The 21,454-nt window shown below is 42.6% G+C and overlaps 1 protein-coding gene and 1 long non-coding RNA gene across 2 annotated transcripts in view; one reads left to right on the top strand and one right to left on the bottom strand.

Annotated features, from left to right (window-relative positions):
• Positions 1-3,868: 3,868 nt before the first annotated feature.
• On the top strand, positions 3,869-4,112 carry LOC139028696 (uncharacterized). The gene is made up of 2 exons (XR_011480938.1): positions 3,869-3,956; positions 4,055-4,112. It is a non-coding gene; the product is annotated as an uncharacterized lncRNA (long non-coding RNA).
• A 436-nt stretch (positions 4,113-4,548) lies between these two features.
• dpyda.1 (dihydropyrimidine dehydrogenase a, tandem duplicate 1) overlaps positions 4,549-21,454 on the bottom strand; it is a 200,903-nt gene continuing 183,997 nt past the window's right edge. Inside the window, exons 21-23 of the mRNA XM_024000164.2 lie at positions 7,893-8,045; positions 7,472-7,612; positions 4,549-4,988 (exon numbers count right to left, since the gene is read on the bottom strand). Of these exons, the coding sequence (XP_023855932.1) occupies positions 8,014-8,045 (32 nt within the window). The 3' untranslated portion in view covers positions 4,549-4,988; positions 7,472-7,612; positions 7,893-8,013. The remainder of the gene's footprint in view (positions 4,989-7,471; positions 7,613-7,892; positions 8,046-21,454) is intronic.

The raw sequence follows: 21,454 nt of genomic DNA on the forward strand, positions 1-21,454 counted from the left end.
GTCTTAAATCTAATAGGTCTTTTTTTCTGCTTTCTTGGATAATGGGCGGACCGTACATTATACAGGCAGGCAGACATACATTATATTACATTGCATTGAGCATAATTTAATAGCTAGGCATACCGTGTTGATCTTGATTGTGTGGATAGATTTCACCCTTATTTGTGGACAGAACATTTGACATCCAMTTTGTTTTAACAAGCTGGAGATGGAGATATGATGACCTGCTGTGGGATGTGTTGGGGTCAGAAGGGGATGTTAACCGTTGTCACGTCACTCACATATAGTAGCCTATAGCTGAAAACTTGTCATCCAGCCAAGGCGATACTGTGTGTGTGTGTGTCATCTCACCGAGCGCATACTATGCCACACCACCCACTCCACTCACAGTACTGTTTGCTGATGATGGTTCACGCTGCCCTGGAGTTCAAGCCCCAGGCCCAGGATTGATACCATGTTGATTTTTAATGATGTACTGCTGAAAGGAAGGCAGGAGAGAACCCAGGCTAGACATCAGCGGTCGGCTCCAGCGGTGTGCTAAATGCCATTCTAATTATCTTGCTGCACGCTGAATGCCAGAAGTAAACATTTACACAGTTTACACTAACCCCATAACCCCCCAAACTCTGTTCAGTGTTCAGGGGATGCTGGATGCTCGTTGATGTCCGACCCCGGCTGTGAACCCTGCCTTGTTTTGCCTGTTAGGCTTGATAAACTCAGTCTCCATTTTGTGTAGGCAAGAGGATATTAGTACCACATCCATCCACTGTTAACTAGGATTCTCAAATCGCACCTTATTCACTATATAGTGCACTACTTTTGACCAGGTGGTGTTTCCGTCGTTCAAAAGTCTAGACATGGTAGTGGACATGGCAATAGACAAAGGTAGGGACCTCATCATCTGCTGTAAATATTCCTAATGAAACCTTTTAGAAGCTTAAAACTTTCAGACAGATAGTGGTTATCTGATAGTTCAACTACATGACCACGCCCAGCCCCATCCACTCAGAGGCCTCGTCGGAAACTTCCTCTAGATCTTAACAGGTCGTTATTGTAAAAGAGAATTCTCAATGACATGCCTGGTTGAATAACGGCAAACATTTAGATTTTAGATAGATTGAAGAAATAGGTGTGAATATGGTGTTTAGTCTAAAGACAATGTTAATACTGCTAGAGGGAATGGACTAGTGTTTTTTGTGGACATTACTGTAGTATTTACTATAGCGTTTTTGTTTAATCATTAACATAGAAGTGTTTTTTTTCCCCCCCCTTGAGGAAACCTACTGGACAAATACTAAAATAGCAAATGTTCCATAACCTGGAGGTAAGTAGGACTAGGGTTTGAACGGATAGTACAGAGCTCTTTTATTTAAACTGTAGTACGTAAGAGACTTGGGCTTGTAACCCTTTTCTACCCCTCTTCTCAGGGGTGTTGCAGTTCTCCTTTTGTCTTCTGCGACTTGATTTTTATTAAAACAAGCTTTATTGAATAATTAAATGTAAAGAAAAAAGACAACTAAAATCAGGAGGGAGGGAGGGGTTGGGTAGGGGATACAAACCCGGTTTAGGGGGTAGGGTTGGGTAGGGGATATGAACCCGGGTTAGGGTTGGGTAGGGGATACGAACCCGGTTTAGGGGGTAGGGTTGGGTAGGTGATACGAACCTGGTTTAGGGGGTATGGTTGGGTAAGGGATACAAACCCGGGTTAGGGGGTAGGATTGGGTAGGCGATACGAACCTAGTTTAGGGGGTAGGGTTGGGTAAGGGATACAAACCCGGTTTAGGGGGTAGGATTGGAAACAGGATATGGACCCGGTTTAGGGTAAGGGTTTGAGGGATTTATTTCTATAGAAAAACAATTGGGTATAGAAACTTGCTCTTCAGGAGTAGGTGGTTGAGTGGTTGTGGATGTTGCTTGTGTTTGTTTCCAGCGTCCAACAGGAGCGGGCAAAGAATATTCTCTCCAGAGCAGCGACACACCGGGCATACGGCGGTTTGGATCTCAGGTAAGTATTCAGCTAAGTATTCAGCTAAGTATTGGGTAGGTATTCCTGTTTAAGGCTTTTCTGGGTAAGTATGTATTATTAAAAAWAAWAAWAATAATAACAAATAAATAATAGGTCGCTGCATGTAAGTACACTGTACATGTTTTAAATGGCATCCAAGTTTTAAAAATGTTTGAAAACATGCTGGCCTTCTAGGCAGTTGCAAAGAAAAAGCCATATCTCAGACTGGCCAATAAAAAGAAAAGATTAAGATGGGCAAAATAACACAGACACTGGACAGAGGAACTCTGCCTAGAAGGCCAGCATCCCGGAGTCGCCTCTTCACTGTTGACGTTGAGACTGGTGTTTTGCGGGTACTATTTAATGAAGCTGCCAGTTGAGGACTTGTGAGGCGCCTGTCTCTCAAACTAGACACTAATGTACTTGTCCTCTTGCTCAGTTGTGCACTGGGTCCTCCCACTCCTCTTTCTATTCTGGTTAGAGACAGTTTGCGCTGTTCTGTGAAGGGAATAGTACACAGCGTTGTACGAGATCTTCCGTTTCTTGGCAATTTCTCGCATGGAATAGCCTTCATTTCTCAGAACAAGAATAGACTGATGAGTTTCAGAAGAAAGGTCTTTGTTTCTGGCCATTTTGAGCCTCTAATCGAACCCACAAATGCTGATGCTCCAGATACTCAACTAGTCTAATGAAGGCCAGTTTTATTGCTTCTTTAATTAATCAGAACAACAGTTTTCAGCTGTGCTAACATAATTGCAAAAGGGCTTTCTAATGATCAATTAGCCTTTTAAAATGATAAACTAGCAAACACAATGTGCCATTGGAACACAAGAGTGATGGTTGCTGATATCGGGCCTCTGTTACGCCTATGTAGATATTCAATTWAAAAAAATCTGCCGTTTTCAGCCATTTAACAACATTACCAATGTTTACATTGTATTTCTGACCAATTTGATGTTATTTTAAATGGACAAAAAATGTGCTTTTCTTTCAAAAACAAGGACATTTCTAAGTGACCCCAAACTTTTGAACGGTAGTGTAGGTATACATTAACCATGGGCGAGTAGCAGGTACTTATTGAGATGAGACTAGTCACAGCTGACCTTTAGTGAGCTCCCAGTGAATCACAGCTATTCTTCATATCTACTGAACTGGAAACAGCCACAGGAAGATCTGACCTTTTAGCTACAACAACCCCTGGCCCGTAATACAACAAAGATCCCTGATTTCACAATTACACACCCAAATCAAGAGAAATGGTCAAAAAACACACAAAAAACAGTTAAGACAATCAATGTGTAATCAACATAACCACAGACAGATGCAAATAGTATTAGTAGTAATAGTAGAATACATTCTAAGCTTTGGTGCAAGGCAAGTTCAACTAAAAGTAAAGCTGGCTTGTAGCTAACACTGGGAGTGCAGGGCAAGTTCAACTAAAAGTAAAGCTGGCTTGTAGCTAAGTGAGTGGGCTAACACTGGAGTGCAGGGCAAGTTCAACTAAAAGTAAAGCTGGCTTGTAGCTAACACTGGGTATGGAGTGCAGGGCCAGTTCAACTAAAAGTAAAGCTGGCTTGTAGCTAACACTGGGAGTGCAGGGCAAGTTCAACTAAAAGTAAAGCTGGCTTGTAGCTAACACTGGAGTGCAGGGCAAGTTCAACTAAAAGTAAAGCTGGCTTGTAGCTAACATGGGAGTGCAGGCAAGTCAACTAAAAGTAAAGCTGGCTTGTAGCAACACTGGGAGTGCAGGGCAAGTTAACTAAAAGTAAAGCTGGCTTGTAGCTAACACTGGGAGTGCAGGGCAAGTTCAACTAAAGTAAAGCTGGCTTGTAGCTAACACTGGGAGTGGGCAAGTTTCAACTAAAAGTAAAGCTGGCTTGTAGCTAACCTGGAGTGCAGGGCAAGTTCAACTAAAAGTAAAGCTGGCTTGTAGCTAACACTGGGAGTGCAGGCAAGTTAACTAAAAGTAAAGCTGGCTGTGTAGCTAACACTGGGAGTGCAGGGCAAGTTCAACTAAAAGTTAAATATTAGCTAACACTGGGAGTGCAGGGCAAGTTAAACTAAAAGTAAAGCTGGCTTGTAGCTAACACTGGGAGTGCAGGGCAAGTTAAACTAAAAGTAAAGCTGGCTTGTAGCTAACACTGGGAGGAACCAAACTAAACAGATGCAGTGCTTGATAAAAATGAAACAATGACCTCCAGTTCTGATGTGGTATGAGAGAGAGGAGATTGTCTGGACGTTCACAGGTGGAATACCTCATGCTGTCACGATCACCTATTCATCTTTGTTCATTACCACTTCTTGTCCTTCTGATTATCCCTCCCAACATATGTCTAATTTCATAGCTCTGGGCTTGTGGTCCGACTGCCATCCACACATGCTTGTTAGGAAATGTAGCATTGGTGCGTCAGTTTGTCAGATAGAGCCCAGACACATAAACATCCATTATTTTCTGCCTTCCCCTTTCTCTTCCTCCCTCCTTTCTCTTCCTCCCTCCTTTCTCTTCCACCTTCCCCATTCACTCTCATTATCACAGCCTTGACACAACGGGGAAGAGAAAAAAAACTCAACAACAAAACAACAACACATCACCACACCACCATTGTTTAGAAATAATGCCACGTTTTGCCGCCCGGTTGATTATTTGTAGATAATTGGCTTGGGAATATATAAGGCAATTATTTCTCCACACTAATAATTATTTTCATATAATCAAGGTAATTTTTCACAGCACAATTACAAAGCAGAGGAATCGATGTTGTCAAACAGACATTGGTGGACGTTTTTGTTTCTTTCTCTCCATCCTTTAGTTTCAGCATACGGGCATGACGGCTTGAGGCAGGCCTCTCTTGGGCACATACGGTGTTGTCCTGGTAACCATTTTGATGCACTCGATGATAGGGCAGACACTGAGACAGAGAGTGCAGCCGGTGCAGCTGTCGTTAACTATAGGGAAATGGGTCTCAGGGTCAAACGAAATAGCCTGCAGAGAGAGAGAGAGGAGAGAGAGCGTGAGAGAGGGGAGAGAGAGAGAGAGCAAAGGCTATAAGGTTTGGAATGGCTGCCATGGACCATCATAGACATGGTTTTAGCGTGCTAGGCTAGCACAGGAAGCCCCGCAATGAATCCATGTTATGTAGCAAGTAGACCAATGTGTTCTGCACTGTTACATCAAACAAGGCATATTGTGTATTCTGTTATCACAGGTAGCTATGTTACACAGTGGATTTGTAATAATATTGAGTTCTATGTAAATGAAAATGTATGAATTGCCCTCATGGAAACTGCATGGTGTTGCATATTGCCGTCAATTCATCATGCTGATACATAATTTACCCCTTTATGTCTATCGTCCATGCGCAATCATAAAATACATACATATTTACAACAGATGTCTTCAACATATTGTTGTGAAAATCATTCAGGGGACATATACATCTAACCCTGTATGCAATATTAATGAAAAAAWATATATATATACAGTACCAGTCACAATTTTGGACACACCTACTCAATCAAGCGTTTTTCTTTATTTTCACTATTTTCTACATTGTAGAACAATAGTGAAGAAATCAAAACTATGAAATAACACACATGGAATCATGTAGTAAGCAAAAAAGTGTTTAACAAATCAAAATATATTTTGTATTTTAGATTCTTCAAAGTAGCCATCCTTTGCGTTGATGACAGCTTTGCACACTCTTGAAATTATCTCAACCAGCTCCACCTGGAATGCTTTTCCAACAGTCTTGAAGGAGTTCCCATATTATGCTGAGCTCTTGTTGGCTGGTCTTCCTTCACTCTGCGGTCCAACTCATCCCAAACCATCAAAATTGGGTTGAGGTCGGGTGATTGTGGATGCCAGGTCATTTGATGCAGCACTCCATCACTCTCCGTCTTGGTCAAATAGCCCTTACACAGCCTAGAGGTGTATTGGGTCATTGTCCTGTTGAAAAACAAATGATAGTCCCACTAAGCGCAAACCAGAATGGATGGCGTATAGCTGCAGAATGCTGTGGTAGCCATACTGGTTAAGTGCGTCTTGAATTCTAAATAAATCACTGACAGTGTCACCAGCAAAGCACGCCACACCATAACACCTCCTCCTCCATGCTTCACGGTGGGAACCACACATGCGGAGATCATGTGTTCACCTACTCTGCATCTCACAAAGACACTGCGGTTGGAACCAGAAATCTAGAATTTGCACTCATCAGACCAAAGGACAGATWTCCACCGGTCTAATGTCCATTGCTCGTGTTTCTTGGCCCAAGCAAGTCTCTTCTTCTTATTGGTGTCCTTTAGTAGTGGTTTCTTTGCAGCAATTCGACCATGAAMGRCTGATTCARYCAGTCTCCTCTGAACAGTTGATGTTGAGATGTGTCTGTTAATAGAACCCTGTGAAGCATTTATTTGGGCTGCAATTTCTGAGGCTGGTAACTCTAATGAACCTATCCTCTGCAGCAGAGGTAACTCTGGGTCTTCCTTTCCTGTGGCGGTCCTRATGAGAACCAGTTTCATCATAGCGCTAGATGGTTTTTGCAACTGAACTTGAAGAAACTTTCAAAGGTCTTGAAAGTCTCCGGAGTGACTGACCTTCATGTCTTAAAGTATCTGTTGTTTCTCTTTGCTTATTTGATCTGTTCTTGCAATAATATGGACTTGGGTATTTTACCAAATAGAGCTATCTTCTGTATACCAACCCTACCTTGTCAAAACACAACTGATTGGCTCAAACACATTTAGAAGGAAAGAAATTCCACAAATTAACTTTTAACAAGGCACACCTGTTATTTAAAATGCATTTCTCATGAAACTGGTTGAGAGAAAGCCAAGAGCGTGCAAAGATGTCATCAAGGCAAAGGGTGGCTACTTTGAAGAATCTAAAATACAAAATATATTTTGATTTGTTTAACACTTTTTTTTGGTTACTACATGATTCCATGTGTTATTTCATGGTTTTGCTTTCTTCACTTTTGACTAGTACTGTATATAAAAAAAGTGCCTGTGTGTGTGGAACCACCTATTTGATGGAGACACATTATCCTGATGAATGTCGGTCTTCATTAGAAACCATTAATAACATATAATCCCTCTCAGAGATCCACTCACAGACAATGAGCTCTGATGGAACAGTCCGCACTACTTCATCAATACTTCTGCTGATAGATAATGGGGACATTTATTTACCAGGGAAGAGGAGATTCATTCTTTAATAAAACTGTCATACTGTTCCTTCCTCCGACAGAGGTACTTTCACAGAGAGCGAGAGAGCGAGAGACTAATGTGCGTCACTGTGACTATAATGAAAACTAGGCCTTGTCACAAGGCATCTCTTTTTCAGGAGATAGTAAGGGCCAGTCTGGTCCTTAAACAGGCTTTGATTAGACTTGTTCCCGAGTACGTGTGTCTCTGAGTGAGCGTGTGCTTCAAACAAATGGAGGGGATGTACAGTGCAGTATGTACCTGGTACCCAGAGTCATTGCAGGTCATGTAGCACTTGCCACAGTTGATACACATTTTCTCATCTATAACAGCCTGGACCTGCTCTGTGTTGTTCAGCTCCCCGTATGCACCGATGTGCTTCAGAGCCCTGGCTATAACATCCTGGGAACAAGGCAACACAAAATAATTACATACAGAACATATTATAGATATATATAGGATCTCTATGGCAACACACATTGATCCAATGACCTGGTCTCAGTCACGTACTGTATCTTACATGCCTTGTAAACATTATGGCTAAATCTAGGCATCTGTTCCAATATCTACACTAGCATACTACTAAGAATGAAGCAATATATTGGGCATGCATTCTACAGTACCTCAAAAACATATTTGAAAGTACTATGGGAGAACTAAGGGGTGTTCTCCTCTCTCTTACCTTGACAGCTGGGACTGGTCTCTTGGGGGTGTACGTTCTGGTGCCATTGGCCTCCACTACTGTGGTCTTCTCAACGTAGTCTCTCACTGCCTTCTTGTAGTCGGCCAAAACCTTCTTCTTCTCAAGCAGATATGGTCCAAAGCTGGGTAAACTCTTAAAGTAGGATTGATAGAAGGCTGAAGGTTAGTTGTTAAATTCAAACAGCTTCAGCTGTAACTTAATATTGGAGGTAGTGAAATTCTGAGAAATGATTGGCTTTCCAGGATAGCTTTTTTGTGTGAAACTCGTTGTAGTAAATCAATTTTAGTTTATTCCTCCGGTAAAATATGACTGACCACTTTTTTTTCATTTAGAAAAGTAATTTTGGTTTTAATCAAAAGTGTTTAAAGATAGATGTGACCATGTTATTGATGGCTTTTGATAGTTTAATATGGTTCTGCGTGAGCATTTTACTTATTCATAACTCTCCAATTATCTTAGCAAAAACAAAGTAATAAATTACAATTTGTAGAAGTGAATTTATTTAAATGTTTTACCAATGACATGTCTTATGCATCTATTGTCTACCAATGCCATTTCACTTGTATCAATCTTTTGTATCTCTTTGTAATATTGTCTTGTGTCCTCTTCGACCATATGTTGACAGGTTTGTTTACCTAAGAGAGTGGTTGTTTGTCTACTTACTGCTGATGAGTCTTTAAGCTGCACCTCCAGTACAGAGTACTGAAGCATCACTGATGTGCCTCATTAGAAGCATCAGATGAGAACAAACAGACAGCAAGACAGGGATGAGACAGGAATGAGACGAGGATGAGATGAGGATGGGAGCTCAAAGACCCACAGACTGACCGCATTAAAGGAACACTGTTTGCTTTGGAGTAGTGGCCACTGTTTTTCATCCTGGGAAATTAATGAGATCCGTTCGGCCAACATTTACACGTTAACTGTATGAAGCTGGAGGTGTCCCCTGGGCTCATTGAGTGTTCTACAGCGTTTAGATTTTTTCTCTCCTCCTGTACACCACAGCAGGTGTACAGGATTAAAAGTGAATGACCCACGTTCCCCAAAAACAAGAAAAAGAAGTCAAAAACAAAAAAATACAATAAAACCACATTTGCTTCAGTTCCCGTTTGAAATTACATCTCTTTCCCCATCTGCTGTGCAGTGCATCGGACGTGATATTGAAAAATTGTTTGGCTTTTAAAAGTGAAATACAAGCTGATGGCGGTCATGGAGGGTGGTTTTCAGGGAGATTATTGTTGTGGGTTTACTCCCGTTTGCATCTCCTGTAGGCCCTCTACTGTAAAATCATGCAATATATTTGCAAAAATATTCATTCGCCTTCCTGGCTTAAGACATTACCGTGTCAATGAACAGGAATTGCTTGCTCACTCAAAAGCTTGCTCACTCAAAATGGTTGCTGCTTGTCTGCGAGCTATTCCCCTTGAAAACAACGTGTTGGCGGGATGGAGGTGATGCAGCTACAGGAGAACATTACCTAAAGCACTTAAAGGCTTGTCTGAAATGGGCAATTTTGCTTCAGAGAAGAATAACAGCTGAAACACAATAACATTCACTAAGAAAAAAATACAAAACTATGATTGTTTTTTGAGAAAATCTTTGAAAATGAGTTTCCAAGGGTGTACGATACAGCTACAGCCCTTGTACAGACATTCTACTGTATAGATGTGGGACTTGGAGTCATACAGTCAATGCTTTTTATATGCAAAAAAAACGTAGTTCTCTGTGAACAGTATGGTCATTCATGTTTGTCTGATTTAACTAATATCACATTACAAACATCAAGTCATATCTCATTTTCAAGCATTAATGTTGTATTCCATAGATAATTTGGACTTTCACACAAACAGTAGTCTTGATCTTCCAAAAACCACGCAGACAAAGAAAATAAAAAAATTTGCCTGATGAATCAAAATGTTCCATTCTAATTAAAACGGACAACAGTTAGGGTCCCTTACTACTACAGTGACTTCTTTGATCACTTAATGTGTTGTGAAATGTATTGTAATGTTTTAAAAATGTTATAAATGCCTTAATTTTGCTGGACCCCAGGAAGAGTAGCTGCTGCCTTGGAAGGAACTAATGAGGATCCATAATAAACACAAAATATAAATCAAGCCATGAACTTTCTCACCCTTCAGTCTCTTGACCATCAATCTACTCATGATGATTATTGATGTTGTTGTTTTTAAATTGCTTGTTTTTTGTTGTTGCTTTACAGCGCTTTGAGATTTCTTTARGTAATGAATTGCGCTATAAAAGTTGAATAAATTATTATTATTATTAAGCACATGTCCCCTTTAATCTGTGCCTGCCTATACCAAAGACCAAAGGTAAACTTTTGATATTCAGATGTTACTTGAGCCAGAGTCTTTGATCCTTAACAAGGACAGTTTGTGTGAGTGCAACTGAGATAGAGAGATACAGAGAGGGGGGAGGAAACAGAGAGAGAGAGAGAGAGAGAGGGGAGGAAAATACAGAAAGAGAGATATCTAGAGATAGAGAGAGCGCGATAGTTAGAGAGAAAGGGAGAGATCACTCTGTCTTTATCTATACATCTCCATAGCCCTACCCAATTGTGTGTGTACGTGTACATATGTTTGTGTGTGCTTGTAGAAAGACGTCCACCACAGGCCCCTTGCGATCTCTTGGCAAGTGCTTAAGTGGAGAAGTAACTGCTTGTTGTGATTCCTCTAGATTACCATATTCATGACGGTTTGAAGGCAGAATCCCACATACTTATGGCCCCAACATAGGASGGGATTAAGCTCAGGCTGGCAGGCTGTTTGTCTGCCGTGTGTGTGTGTTTGTTTGTGTGTGTATGGAAATTGCAGTGATGCCAGACAGGCAAAGCAAGCTCCAACACAACATGCCACTGAGGCCGTGTGGAAAGCCAATCCCATACCTAGGGTGCCACTAATTCATTTCAACCGCACATCTCCAAATTGACCAGAGGAAATGAGGTAAGACCAAGCTGTTCAAAGTATCGACATTGATTCAGGTTTTGAAATGTCACTTTTTTTCTGTCTCAGTTTCAACTTGCCTCCTTTAACAAGCAGCTTTTTGAAATCTATCAGAAAAGTTATCATGAGACAAGCAATTCTACTGGAGCTCTTCCTGCATTATCCAGCACGACTATTAGATAAGAGACTTTACCGAGAAGCTATCTGTGAATACTAGCAGGTGTGCTTCCTCTGAAAGTTAGACTCAGGATTAGTCTCCTTGGCATATCAAGCTATTGTAATGCCATTTATTCATGCAAGCAAATAAAAATGAACTTGTGTTGCCACTAGTTCTGTCGTTGCTAAAATTAGTAAATTGATTGAAAAACTACACCTGCACTGACTCAGTTTCAAACATACTTAATATTTAATGTGCTAGCAATGTGTTTCTGTGCTCTGAGAGACCATAACAAAACAGAGATCACAGATTGTATTGCTGTCTTTCTCTGTCTTCTCATCCACAGCTGTTCTCCAAATATCACCTCCAAACCGGTGAGCGAAGTAAACCAAAGTACAGATGGTTAGTAGGCAACACATTGCAACTTTTATTAGTAGATCCTCGGGAAAAACAGGTGTGCGTGACATGTTTTTCCGCTTTTCATTGAACCATTTATTCAAATTAATGCGGTTTGTTTTTAATTAGATTTTTTTCACTCTCTTCTTCAATTTCATATGGTAATGAGATCATCTCTAAGCTCGATAAATATCATATGCCCACATTGTGTGCATAACATTAAAAAGTAGCAAAGGTTTTAATTGTACATGAAATACCACACATTCAATTTGAACCACCTCTAAACATCCATACGTAGCGGCACACCAGGACATTTCACATAAGGACAGCCTATGTCCAAATCATTAGATGTATGTGCAGTCTGACTTTTACAGGAATTATACACTGCTACCCTATCGTGCCCTTATGTTTCAAAAGGAATCTCAAGGCAGTCTGTCTGTCCTTTCGACCGTCCACACAAGGCCGTCCATAATGTGCTGCCAGGCCACACTCCAAAGGAGAAGCCCTCCAACCCTCTGTGAGCTAGGCCTCTCTACTGTATCTGCTAATAACATTAAGGCTTATTGCTCCCTCAAATACACGCTGCCATTAAGAAAAGAGATCAGGTCACAAGTCTAAAGAAAGAAAAGCAACAACATCCCCGGCAGCATAAAAACTGGGTGATTCATCCTCACTAAACTACTGCTTACAATGTGCCATAATTAAACGTGAAACCCTAAATGTATATATCTGTGTGTTCAGCCCTCATTCATTTAAACCAGGCACAGTAGTACCAGATAGGTTCTAATCCAACAGTTATTCTGTTCTTGTTTTTTTCCCTACCTCTTCTTCTTCTTCTTTTCCCCCTGCTATAAAAGAACATTAAAATGTATTTTAGCCTCTAAGGTCCATGGCTATAAACCACAGAGTGGAAGGAAGGGGCTGGGGAAACCACAGCCAGAGATGAAGGCCCACCACACCAACCACAGCAAAGAGAGAGAGAGAGAGAGAGAGAGAGAGAGAGAGAGAGAGAGAGAGAGAGAGAGAGATTGGGTACGTTGAGTGCCGTAGTCTTTTACCCAAACTGCCAAGCAGCTAGCGCCAGCCACGTCTTAAAACAATCACACAACAACCCTTAATTGGATGCCAGTGTGTTCCTCCCCCTAACAGGTAAACAAACAAACACAATAACTTGTCATCAGTTTGATTTGTTTGTGTGTTGTATTTTGTTCTGTTTCTTTAAACTGTTAATCAAGAGAGCAGTGTTGCAGGAGGAATTAATAACCTGTATTGTATGTGCATCTGATCTGCCTTCATAAATTATGCTGTGAGTGGAGAGGAGTCTGTTGCCTTGTGTGTCGGTACAGATCACAGTTTTAGAGGATGGAAAATCACCTCCCATGTAAAAACTGTGTGGGTGAAATTCATCTCCAAAACCCCAAAGTGGCAATTAAAAAGTTACTGCAAAGGACTTGTTGACTTGTGTTGCATGTTCGTTAACATTTATCAATATGCAAACCAATTTGGTCRCAATTCATTCTGATTTGGCCGCATTATACCACACAAGTTCCACAAAATACAGACGAGTAAGCTTGGTTTCCAAATGTCCAAATTTCTATTAATTACTATAGCTTCCGCCTTGGGCCAATCAGTGTCATTTTGTAAATGCTGGATCTCTATGGCAAGACACATCATTCACCCAAGTTTCATCAAAATCGTCCCAGTGCTGTCTGAGATATTGGTAAACTAATGTACGAACGAACGGAGACAGATCCACAGTTCCCTTCCCGATTTCATCGTGGGGGACAATGAAGGCACTGAACATTGAGACATGTTAGCTGATATTTGGCCAGACCAACATGTCCGGACATTACCTTTCCTAGCGTGGTGTAAACAGCATGGTTTCTATCCTTCTCTCACTGTCAACCCCACCAACAGTCAGAAAGTCAGTCAGGGGGCCAGCCAGCCAGCCAGCCAGTCAGCCAGCCAGCCTGCCCGCCCACCAGAGGTCCCTAATAACAAACACACAAGCGGCTCAGAGACATGATTTGGCCTCTGTCTCAGGGGCCGAATATGAGGGCGGCCTAATGAAAGATCCCAAAGAGGAAGCAGACAGCCGTGGCAATAACTGTACATCTATACTCTGGTTGGGGAGGACGGTCTGGCTAATGGTCTGGAGGACAGGCTGACTCCCCTTTCACTTCTCATATCATTTACCACAGGCTGTGTCCCAAATGGCACCCCATTCTATAAATAGTGCACTACTTTTGACCAGAGCCCTATGGGCCCTACATAGGGATTAAATCCCATTTTGGATACAGCCACAGTATGGTTTGGATTCCACAGCCCACACCTGGACTGGTGTTACTCACATCAGGTTCAAACAGAATAAACAGTGGGTGTAATTGATGTACTGAACACGTTGGGAGAGGGATTTAAAGGCRAGTGAGTGGATACCTAATCTGTATTTAAATCTGATATTACCTTTAATTGACAACAATGTCAGGACATTTACATCTAGTGGAAACGGTGCCAGAGGAAGGTCTGCAGCATCATCAAGGACCACATAAATACCATCCACGAGCTGTTCACTCCCTTATTGTTGGTCAGACGGTATCGGAGCATGAGGTCTGATACCAACAGCCATCAGACTGCTGAACACTTGAACTGGACTGACCACCTGCACCTTAGCACAAATGCACTCACTCAAGCTCACACCCACACAGACATACACTAATCCACACACGCACATACGCACATCACAACTGCTGCTACCAGACTCTTACTATGATTGCTAAATTAAACACTTGCCCCTGAATCACCCCTTCCCCAAAACACGTATAAATACTGGACAATAAATTGTGCCTTCTTGTATTATAATTATGCTAAAAAATGTATTCTGTTCTACTAAGTCATTTACCTTATGTTCATGTTCTTATATTTTATTATTTATTATTGTTGTTGCATTGTCGAGAAGGAACCTGCAAGTAAGCATTTCATTGGACGCTGTATACCATGTGTATCCTGTACATACGACTAATAAATGTGTCAAGTAAAGGTAGTCTTACTCTGGGTAACTTTGACAATCTACAATTCAAATAGCTGTAATTTGTGCCTTTTAGAGGCATATTGTGGTTTCTCTATCAGTGCCAACAATCAAAATGGCAACAAGGTACACTATCATAATTTTACATTTGAGTCATTTAGCAGATGCTCTTATCCAGAGCGATGAGGGTTAAGCGCCCTGCTCAAGGTCACATCAACATATTTTTCACCTAGATGGCTCGGGGATTCGAACCAGCAACCTTTCGGTTACTGGCCCAATGCGCTTAACTGCTAGACTACCTGCCATTGGATTAAATATCTACGAAAATACTTCAACAATCAACTTTCCCTCAATAAAGTAATAGAACCTCAGAGTAGTCAGTACCACCCCCCTCCCCAGCCAGCACCCTTCCACCACCCCCAATATCAGCCCATCACCACCTCACCTGAGCCAGAGTGTTGCCAGGCAGGCCCCCAGCAGAGAGGGGGTAGGTCAGGCTGGTCCAAGGCTTCATTACCCCTGCAGGCCTGCCAAGCTCAACCAGACTCCGCCGTGCCGTGTAGACGGCCAAATCACTATTTAACAACCCCCCACCCCTCCCCAACTGTGCAGCAGCTCAGGGGTAGCCTAGCCAGCAACACCTCTCTCACTCCCACCCCTTGTTTGGCATTGGCACCAGCAGAGAGGAGGAGGTGGAGGAGACAGAGGGGGAGGCGACTGTGTGGATTGGGAGTCTGTGTGGGGGTGGAGATACCAGGAGAGACACCACAAAAAGGTAACATTGGACTAGTTCTAGGGGACTGTGGAGCTCTCCACAGTAGTGGGTCTCATCGCCTGTTCCAGCCAGCCTGCTGCCTAACAAATACCTGTGGTGCTGAGCCTCTCGTCTGGGGCATGAGCAGTCCCACACGGAGCACATGTTAGCTTCACACGTTAGCTAGCATCTCATAAGCCTAACTGTTACTGTCAGCTCACAGGGTTGCAATCACCATGCAGTAGAGTGATGGGTCTGCACTTCAGTTTGCACCATGCACTCCATGTTTCTGCTGATGCTGTGACCCAGTATYTACTGCATATCAGGCGTGTGCTTAGTGCATTCTTAATTGCAGTAAAGTAAGAGTCTGTTTCTGTAGCGTGAGGCAGCTTGATGGAGAAGTACACCCCCTGGACATGATGCTCTTTATTTATTTCTTATAAATGTTTTCGTTTTTCCTCAGATGACCACTCAAGACATGAACTTTATAATGACTGTCCATCTCATGATGTTGTGATGTTGTTCTTCAAGTCTTTTTTGTGTGTTTTAAAGCACTTTGTTATTCTTTTAAAAGCGCTATAAAAGTTGAAAAAATTATCCTTATTATTTTTGCAGTAGCAGAGATTTTATGTCTGGCATGTTATTTGCATGTTCCAGAGTCCAGCCAAAACTGTTGACTGTGTGCAAACAGTTGTACATGAACCTGTGTTCACAGCCCAAAAAATGAATTTGTTTGATGGAGCCACCCACTATTGAAGCACAGCCAAAATAATTATTTGATTTTCCATTGAGGTAACTTCAGTCTACTTCTTAAATTACTTATGAAGGACTGAAGTTCACTGAAATTGGACTCCACACTCTAAACGGTGAAATAYGGATAGATCATCCCATGAGAGAGCATGGATTGCCACCGAGGCAGACTATTTGAGACAGCATTCTCTCTCACTACTTATACTAACAGTGAGAGAGAGAAAAAAATAAGTCTTTAGCTGAACGCTCCTACTCCTTTTATCAACTGACATTCCCGGGAATTGCAGTGACAGTGACTTCTCTTCTCACTTTCTTTTTCTCTTTTATGAGCTCCGTCTCTCGCTAACTACCTCTCTTTTTTTCCATTTGAGGTTTCTTTCTCTACCTTTCTCGCAAATGTCTTGTGCACTCTGACACACACAGCCTCACTGTCTCTCTACCAAACCTTTTTTTCCCCCTCCGACTACTCTACCTTTGAGTCTGACTTTCTGAAGCACGCACACGTCCACCCACCCACCCACCCCCACCCAATAACCCTCACATACACACGTGCACACACACACTCTCGTACAGCTTACTATAGTTAAACACGTACACACACATACACAAACCCTGGTCTTGACTGTACTGTAAGTAATGTGATCCTGCCCCTCCCCCTCCCTCCATGGTGTGCTTGGTGTATTTGTCTCATTGGGTCAATGCCACTGTTCCTCTGCCTCGCGGCAACAGCTGCCCTACACACAAACACAGGTGAGATGTCACTTTCTATCTATACTGTCCACTAAGTCAAAGACAGGGCCCAGGCTAGCTCTGTACACCAGGCCTCCATGAACGCTATGAGGCATTCCTATCTACAGGTAACTGACAAAATAAAGGAAACACCAACATAAAGTGTCTTAATAGGGCGTTGGGCCACCACGAGCCGCCACAAGAGATTCCATGTGTTTTGGCATAGATTCTACAAGTTTCTGGAACTCTATTGGAYGGATGTGACACCATTCTTCCATAAAAWAAATCCATAATTTAGTGTTTTGTTGATAGTGTTGGAAGATGCTGTCTTAGGCGCCTCTACCGAATCTCCCATAAGAGTTGAATTGAGTTGAGATCTGGTGACTGAGACACACACACCATTTTTTAAAATGTTGCTTATCTTTAACTGCATTGTTGGAAAAGGACCAGTAAGTAAGCAATTTACTGTTAGTCTAAACCAGTTGTTTATGAAGCATGTGACAAATACAATTTCATTTGATTTGACACACACACTTAAAACCCCCTATGCTCCTCTTTCAATGTCACTGAGATCTCCTCTTCTAGACATGGTAGCCAAAATAATGGGCAACTGGGCATTTTTATACATGACCCTAAACATGATGGGATGTTAGTTGCTTAATTTACTCAGGAACCACACCTGTGTGGAAGACCCTGCTTTCAATATGCTTCAAATCCCTAATTTACTCAAGTGTTTCCTTTACTTTGGCAGTTACCTGTACCTATCCACCGATACAAAAACAAAACAAAACAAATGTCATATTTTTGGCCGACTAACGCAACGTCTGAAATCTCCCAACTAAAAGTAGAAGACCTGGGCCTGGTTTCCTGATACCGATATTTTCCTGCTTTAACAATGCATCTTTCCTACAACAGCCGGAGATGCAACATGCGTTTCCTAAAACACCACGCAGAGAGAACGGTCGCTAAGCACGCCGTTGAAGCATGTGTCATACTGATAGGATCGAAAGAAAGGCAGTGCTGCTCTCGGATTAGCTTTCTCTATTCAAATATTACCATAACATTATAATTATTTCACAATACTGACGGATCAGCTCCTAGAGATACACTGCATGACCAACAGTATGTGGACACCTGCTCGTTGAACATCTCATTCAAAAATAATGGCCATTAATATGGAGTTGGTCCCCCCTTTGCTGCTATAACAGCCTCCACTCTTCTAGGAAAGCTTTTCACTAGATGTTGGAACATTGCTGCGGGGACTTGCTTCCATTCAGCCACAAGAGCATTAGTGAGGTCGGGCACAGATGTTGGGGCGATTATGCCCGGCTTGCAGTCGGCGTTCCAATTCAACCCAAAGGTGTTCAATGGAGTTGAGGTCAGGGCTCTGTGCATGCCAGTCAAGTTCTTCCACACCAATCTCGACAATACATTTCTGTACGGACCTCGCTTTGTGCACAGGGGCATTGTCATACTGAATCAGGAAAGGGCCTTAACCAAACTGTTGCAACAAAGCTGAAGCACAGAATCGTCTAGAATGTCATTGTATGCTGTAGCGTTAAGATTTCCCTTCACTGGAACTAAGGGGCCTAGCCCGAACCATGAAAAACAGCCCCAGACCATTATTTCTCCTCCACCAAACTTTACAGTTGGCACAGTGGGCAGGTAGCCTTCTCCTGGCATCCGCCAAACCCAGATTAGTCAGTCGAACTGCCAGATGGTGAAGCATGATTCATCACTCTAGAGAACGCGTTTCTACAGCTCCAAAGTCCAATGCCGGCAAGCTTTACACCTCTCCAGACGACGCTTGGCATTGTGCATGGTGATCTTAAGCTTGTGTGCGGCTGCTCGGCCATGGAAACCCATTTCATGAAGCTCCCAAAGAAACATTTATTGTGCTGACGTTGCTTCCAGAGGCAGTTTAGAAAACAGTGGATCCTGGACTTCCTGACGGGCCGCCCCCAGGTGGTAAGGGTAGGTAACAACACATCCGTCACACTGATCCTCAAAACAGGGACCCCTCAGGGGTGCGTGCTCAGCCCCCTCCTGTACTCCCTGTTCACTCATGACTGCACGGCCAGGCACGACTCCAACACCATCATTAAATTTGCCGACAACACAACAACGAGACAGCCTATAGGGAGGAGGTCAGAGACCTGGCCGTGTGGTGCCAGGACAACAACCTCTCCCTCAACGTGATCAAGACAAAAGAGATGACCGTGGACTACAGGAAAAGAGGACCGAGCATGCCCCCATTCTCATCGAGGGGGCTGCAGTGGAGCAGGTTGAAAGCTTTAAGTTCCTTGGTGTCCACATCACCGACAAATTAACATGATCCAAGCACAACATGACAGTCGTGGAGCGGGCACAACAAAACCTATTCCCCCCCAGGAGACTGAAAAGATTTGTCATGGGTCCTCAGATCCTCAAAAGGTTCTACAGCTGCACRATCGAYAYCATCCTGACTGGTTGCATCACTGCCTGGTATGGCAACTYCTCAGCCTCCGACTGCAAGGCACTACAGAGGGTAMTGCGAARGGCCCAGTACATCACTGGGGCCAAGCTMCCWGCCATCCAGGACCTCTACACCAGGAGTGTCAGAGGAAGGCCCTAAAAATTGTCAAAGACTCCAGCCACCCTAGTCATAGACTGTTCTCTCTGCTACCACACGGCAAGCGGTACCGGAGCGCCAAGTCTAGGTCCAAGAGGCTTCTAAACAGCTTCTAACCCCAAGCCATAAGACTCCTGAACATCTAGTCAAATTGCTACCACGACTATTCGCATTCCCCCCCCCCTCTCCTCTACACACCACTGCCACTCTCTGTTGTAATCTATGCATAGTCACTTTAATTAACTCTACCTACATGTACAGTTGAAATCAGAAGTCAGTGCCTCTTTGCTTGACATAATGTGTATGTAAACTTCAACTGTATTGTTCTTTTTTACTGCTGCTCTTTAATTACTTGTTACTTTTATCTCTTATCCGTATTTTTAAAAATTGCACTGTCGGTTAGGGGTTTGTAAGTAAGCATTTCACTGTAAGGTTGTATTCGGCGCATGTGTTGTAATAAAATTGATTTGATTTGGTTTGAGTGTTGCACCCGAGGACAGACAATTTTTACGAGCTCAGCGCTTCCGCACTCAGTGGTCCCGTTCTGTGAGCTTGTGTGGCCTACCACTTTGCGGCTGAGCCGTTGTTGCTCCTAGATGTTTCCACTTCACAATAACAGCACTTACAGTTGACCAGGGCAGAAATTTGACGAACTGACTTGTTGGAAAGGTGGCATCCTATGATGGTGCCACGTTGAAAGTCACTGAGCTCTTCAGTAAGGTCATTCTATTGCCAATGTTTGTCTATAGAGATTGCATGGCTGTGTGCTCGATTTTATACACCTGTCAGCAATGGGTGTGGCTGAAATAGCTGAATCCACTAATTTGAAGGGGTGTCCACATACTTTTGTATATATAGTGTATTACTACCTACGGCTGCAAATACCGAGGTGGCTTATTCTAATACTTACCCAACCAAAATGCACAAAATCACAGATTTGGCACATCATTGCGCAAATGTTAGGATACACATCATTAAATATATTGAAACAAGTTATAGGCAGTAGCCCAGAAGAAGAAAAATAGAACTCAATTGATTGAACATGAAATGTATTTCAACACGATTAAAATAGGCCTACTGTATTTATATTTGAATGCAGTCATCTCTATTTTCATTTCAAGCATCTTTTTATATTTCACTTGCTTGTATCAATTGCAAAGACATTAGCAACATTGTATTTGTTGRAGTCAACTTTGTTCTGAGGTTATCGGCGGTCACAGGTAGACGGATAAACCATGTAATTCTATGTTTAGCGGTGATCWTTTGTGTATAAAGTGACGCGGGAGGTTAAAGAAGCATCTAACGAAGCACTAGCTGTTCTACGAGTGGTCTGAGGCAGAAGTTAGATTACGAGCGTTTTCAAGTGCAACGTTAATAACATTGGTTTTGGAAAACACCTTGGAGATTTAACGATGCTCCTACGAAGGCTCTAACAATGAACTTAGCCTTGAGATGCTTTTGGGAAACCGGGCCCAGAGCTATTTCATACTATGTAATACAGACTTATGTGAGAGCTGAGAATTGACCTTAAAAAAAAGCTACGTCCAAAAGAGTCCACAAAGCCTTATTTCCTTCTAAGTAAAAGCCAGAACAAAGCTTTTGTATAAAAACTACTCCGGTTAATGTTGTCGCCTGAGAGCTGAGAGCCGGTGATGTGAGTGATTCGTCCTTTCCTGGTGTCACCGTGCACTAGTATCAGTCAGTGTATCCAGCACCACGTTGCCCCAGGGAGATGTGATGTACAGGCTGCTTCTCCATGTCTGGGACAATGTTTCTACATGACACCACACAGCTTCACAAAACAACAAAAAAAAACATGCAGGCACACACACACACACACACTCTCTCTACCTTCTCCTCTCTCTCAGCTTCAAGACAACACCACTACCTCTTCTGCTATAATTGTTGTTGTTGTGCTGACAATTATCCACAACAATGGCGAGTTAATACAGCAGCAGATGAGGGAATTACTGTTTCCACTTTTCTGAAATTCCTCACCTCCTACACATGTATTCCTTCCTCTCTCATCCTCCACTCCTCCACTCATTTAGCATTAGCATTTCAACTGTTGCATTTGCGATGCGGTGAGATGTCCCGTCGTCAGGACTGTAGTGAATCTGGAGCTTTATAGCCTTCCCTCGGTTGGTGTAGAACCC

This window comes from Salvelinus sp. IW2-2015, linkage group LG14, assembly GCF_002910315.2.
Source record: "Salvelinus sp. IW2-2015 linkage group LG14, ASM291031v2, whole genome shotgun sequence".
Classification (NCBI taxonomy): Eukaryota; Metazoa; Chordata; class Actinopteri; order Salmoniformes; family Salmonidae; genus Salvelinus; species Salvelinus sp. IW2-2015.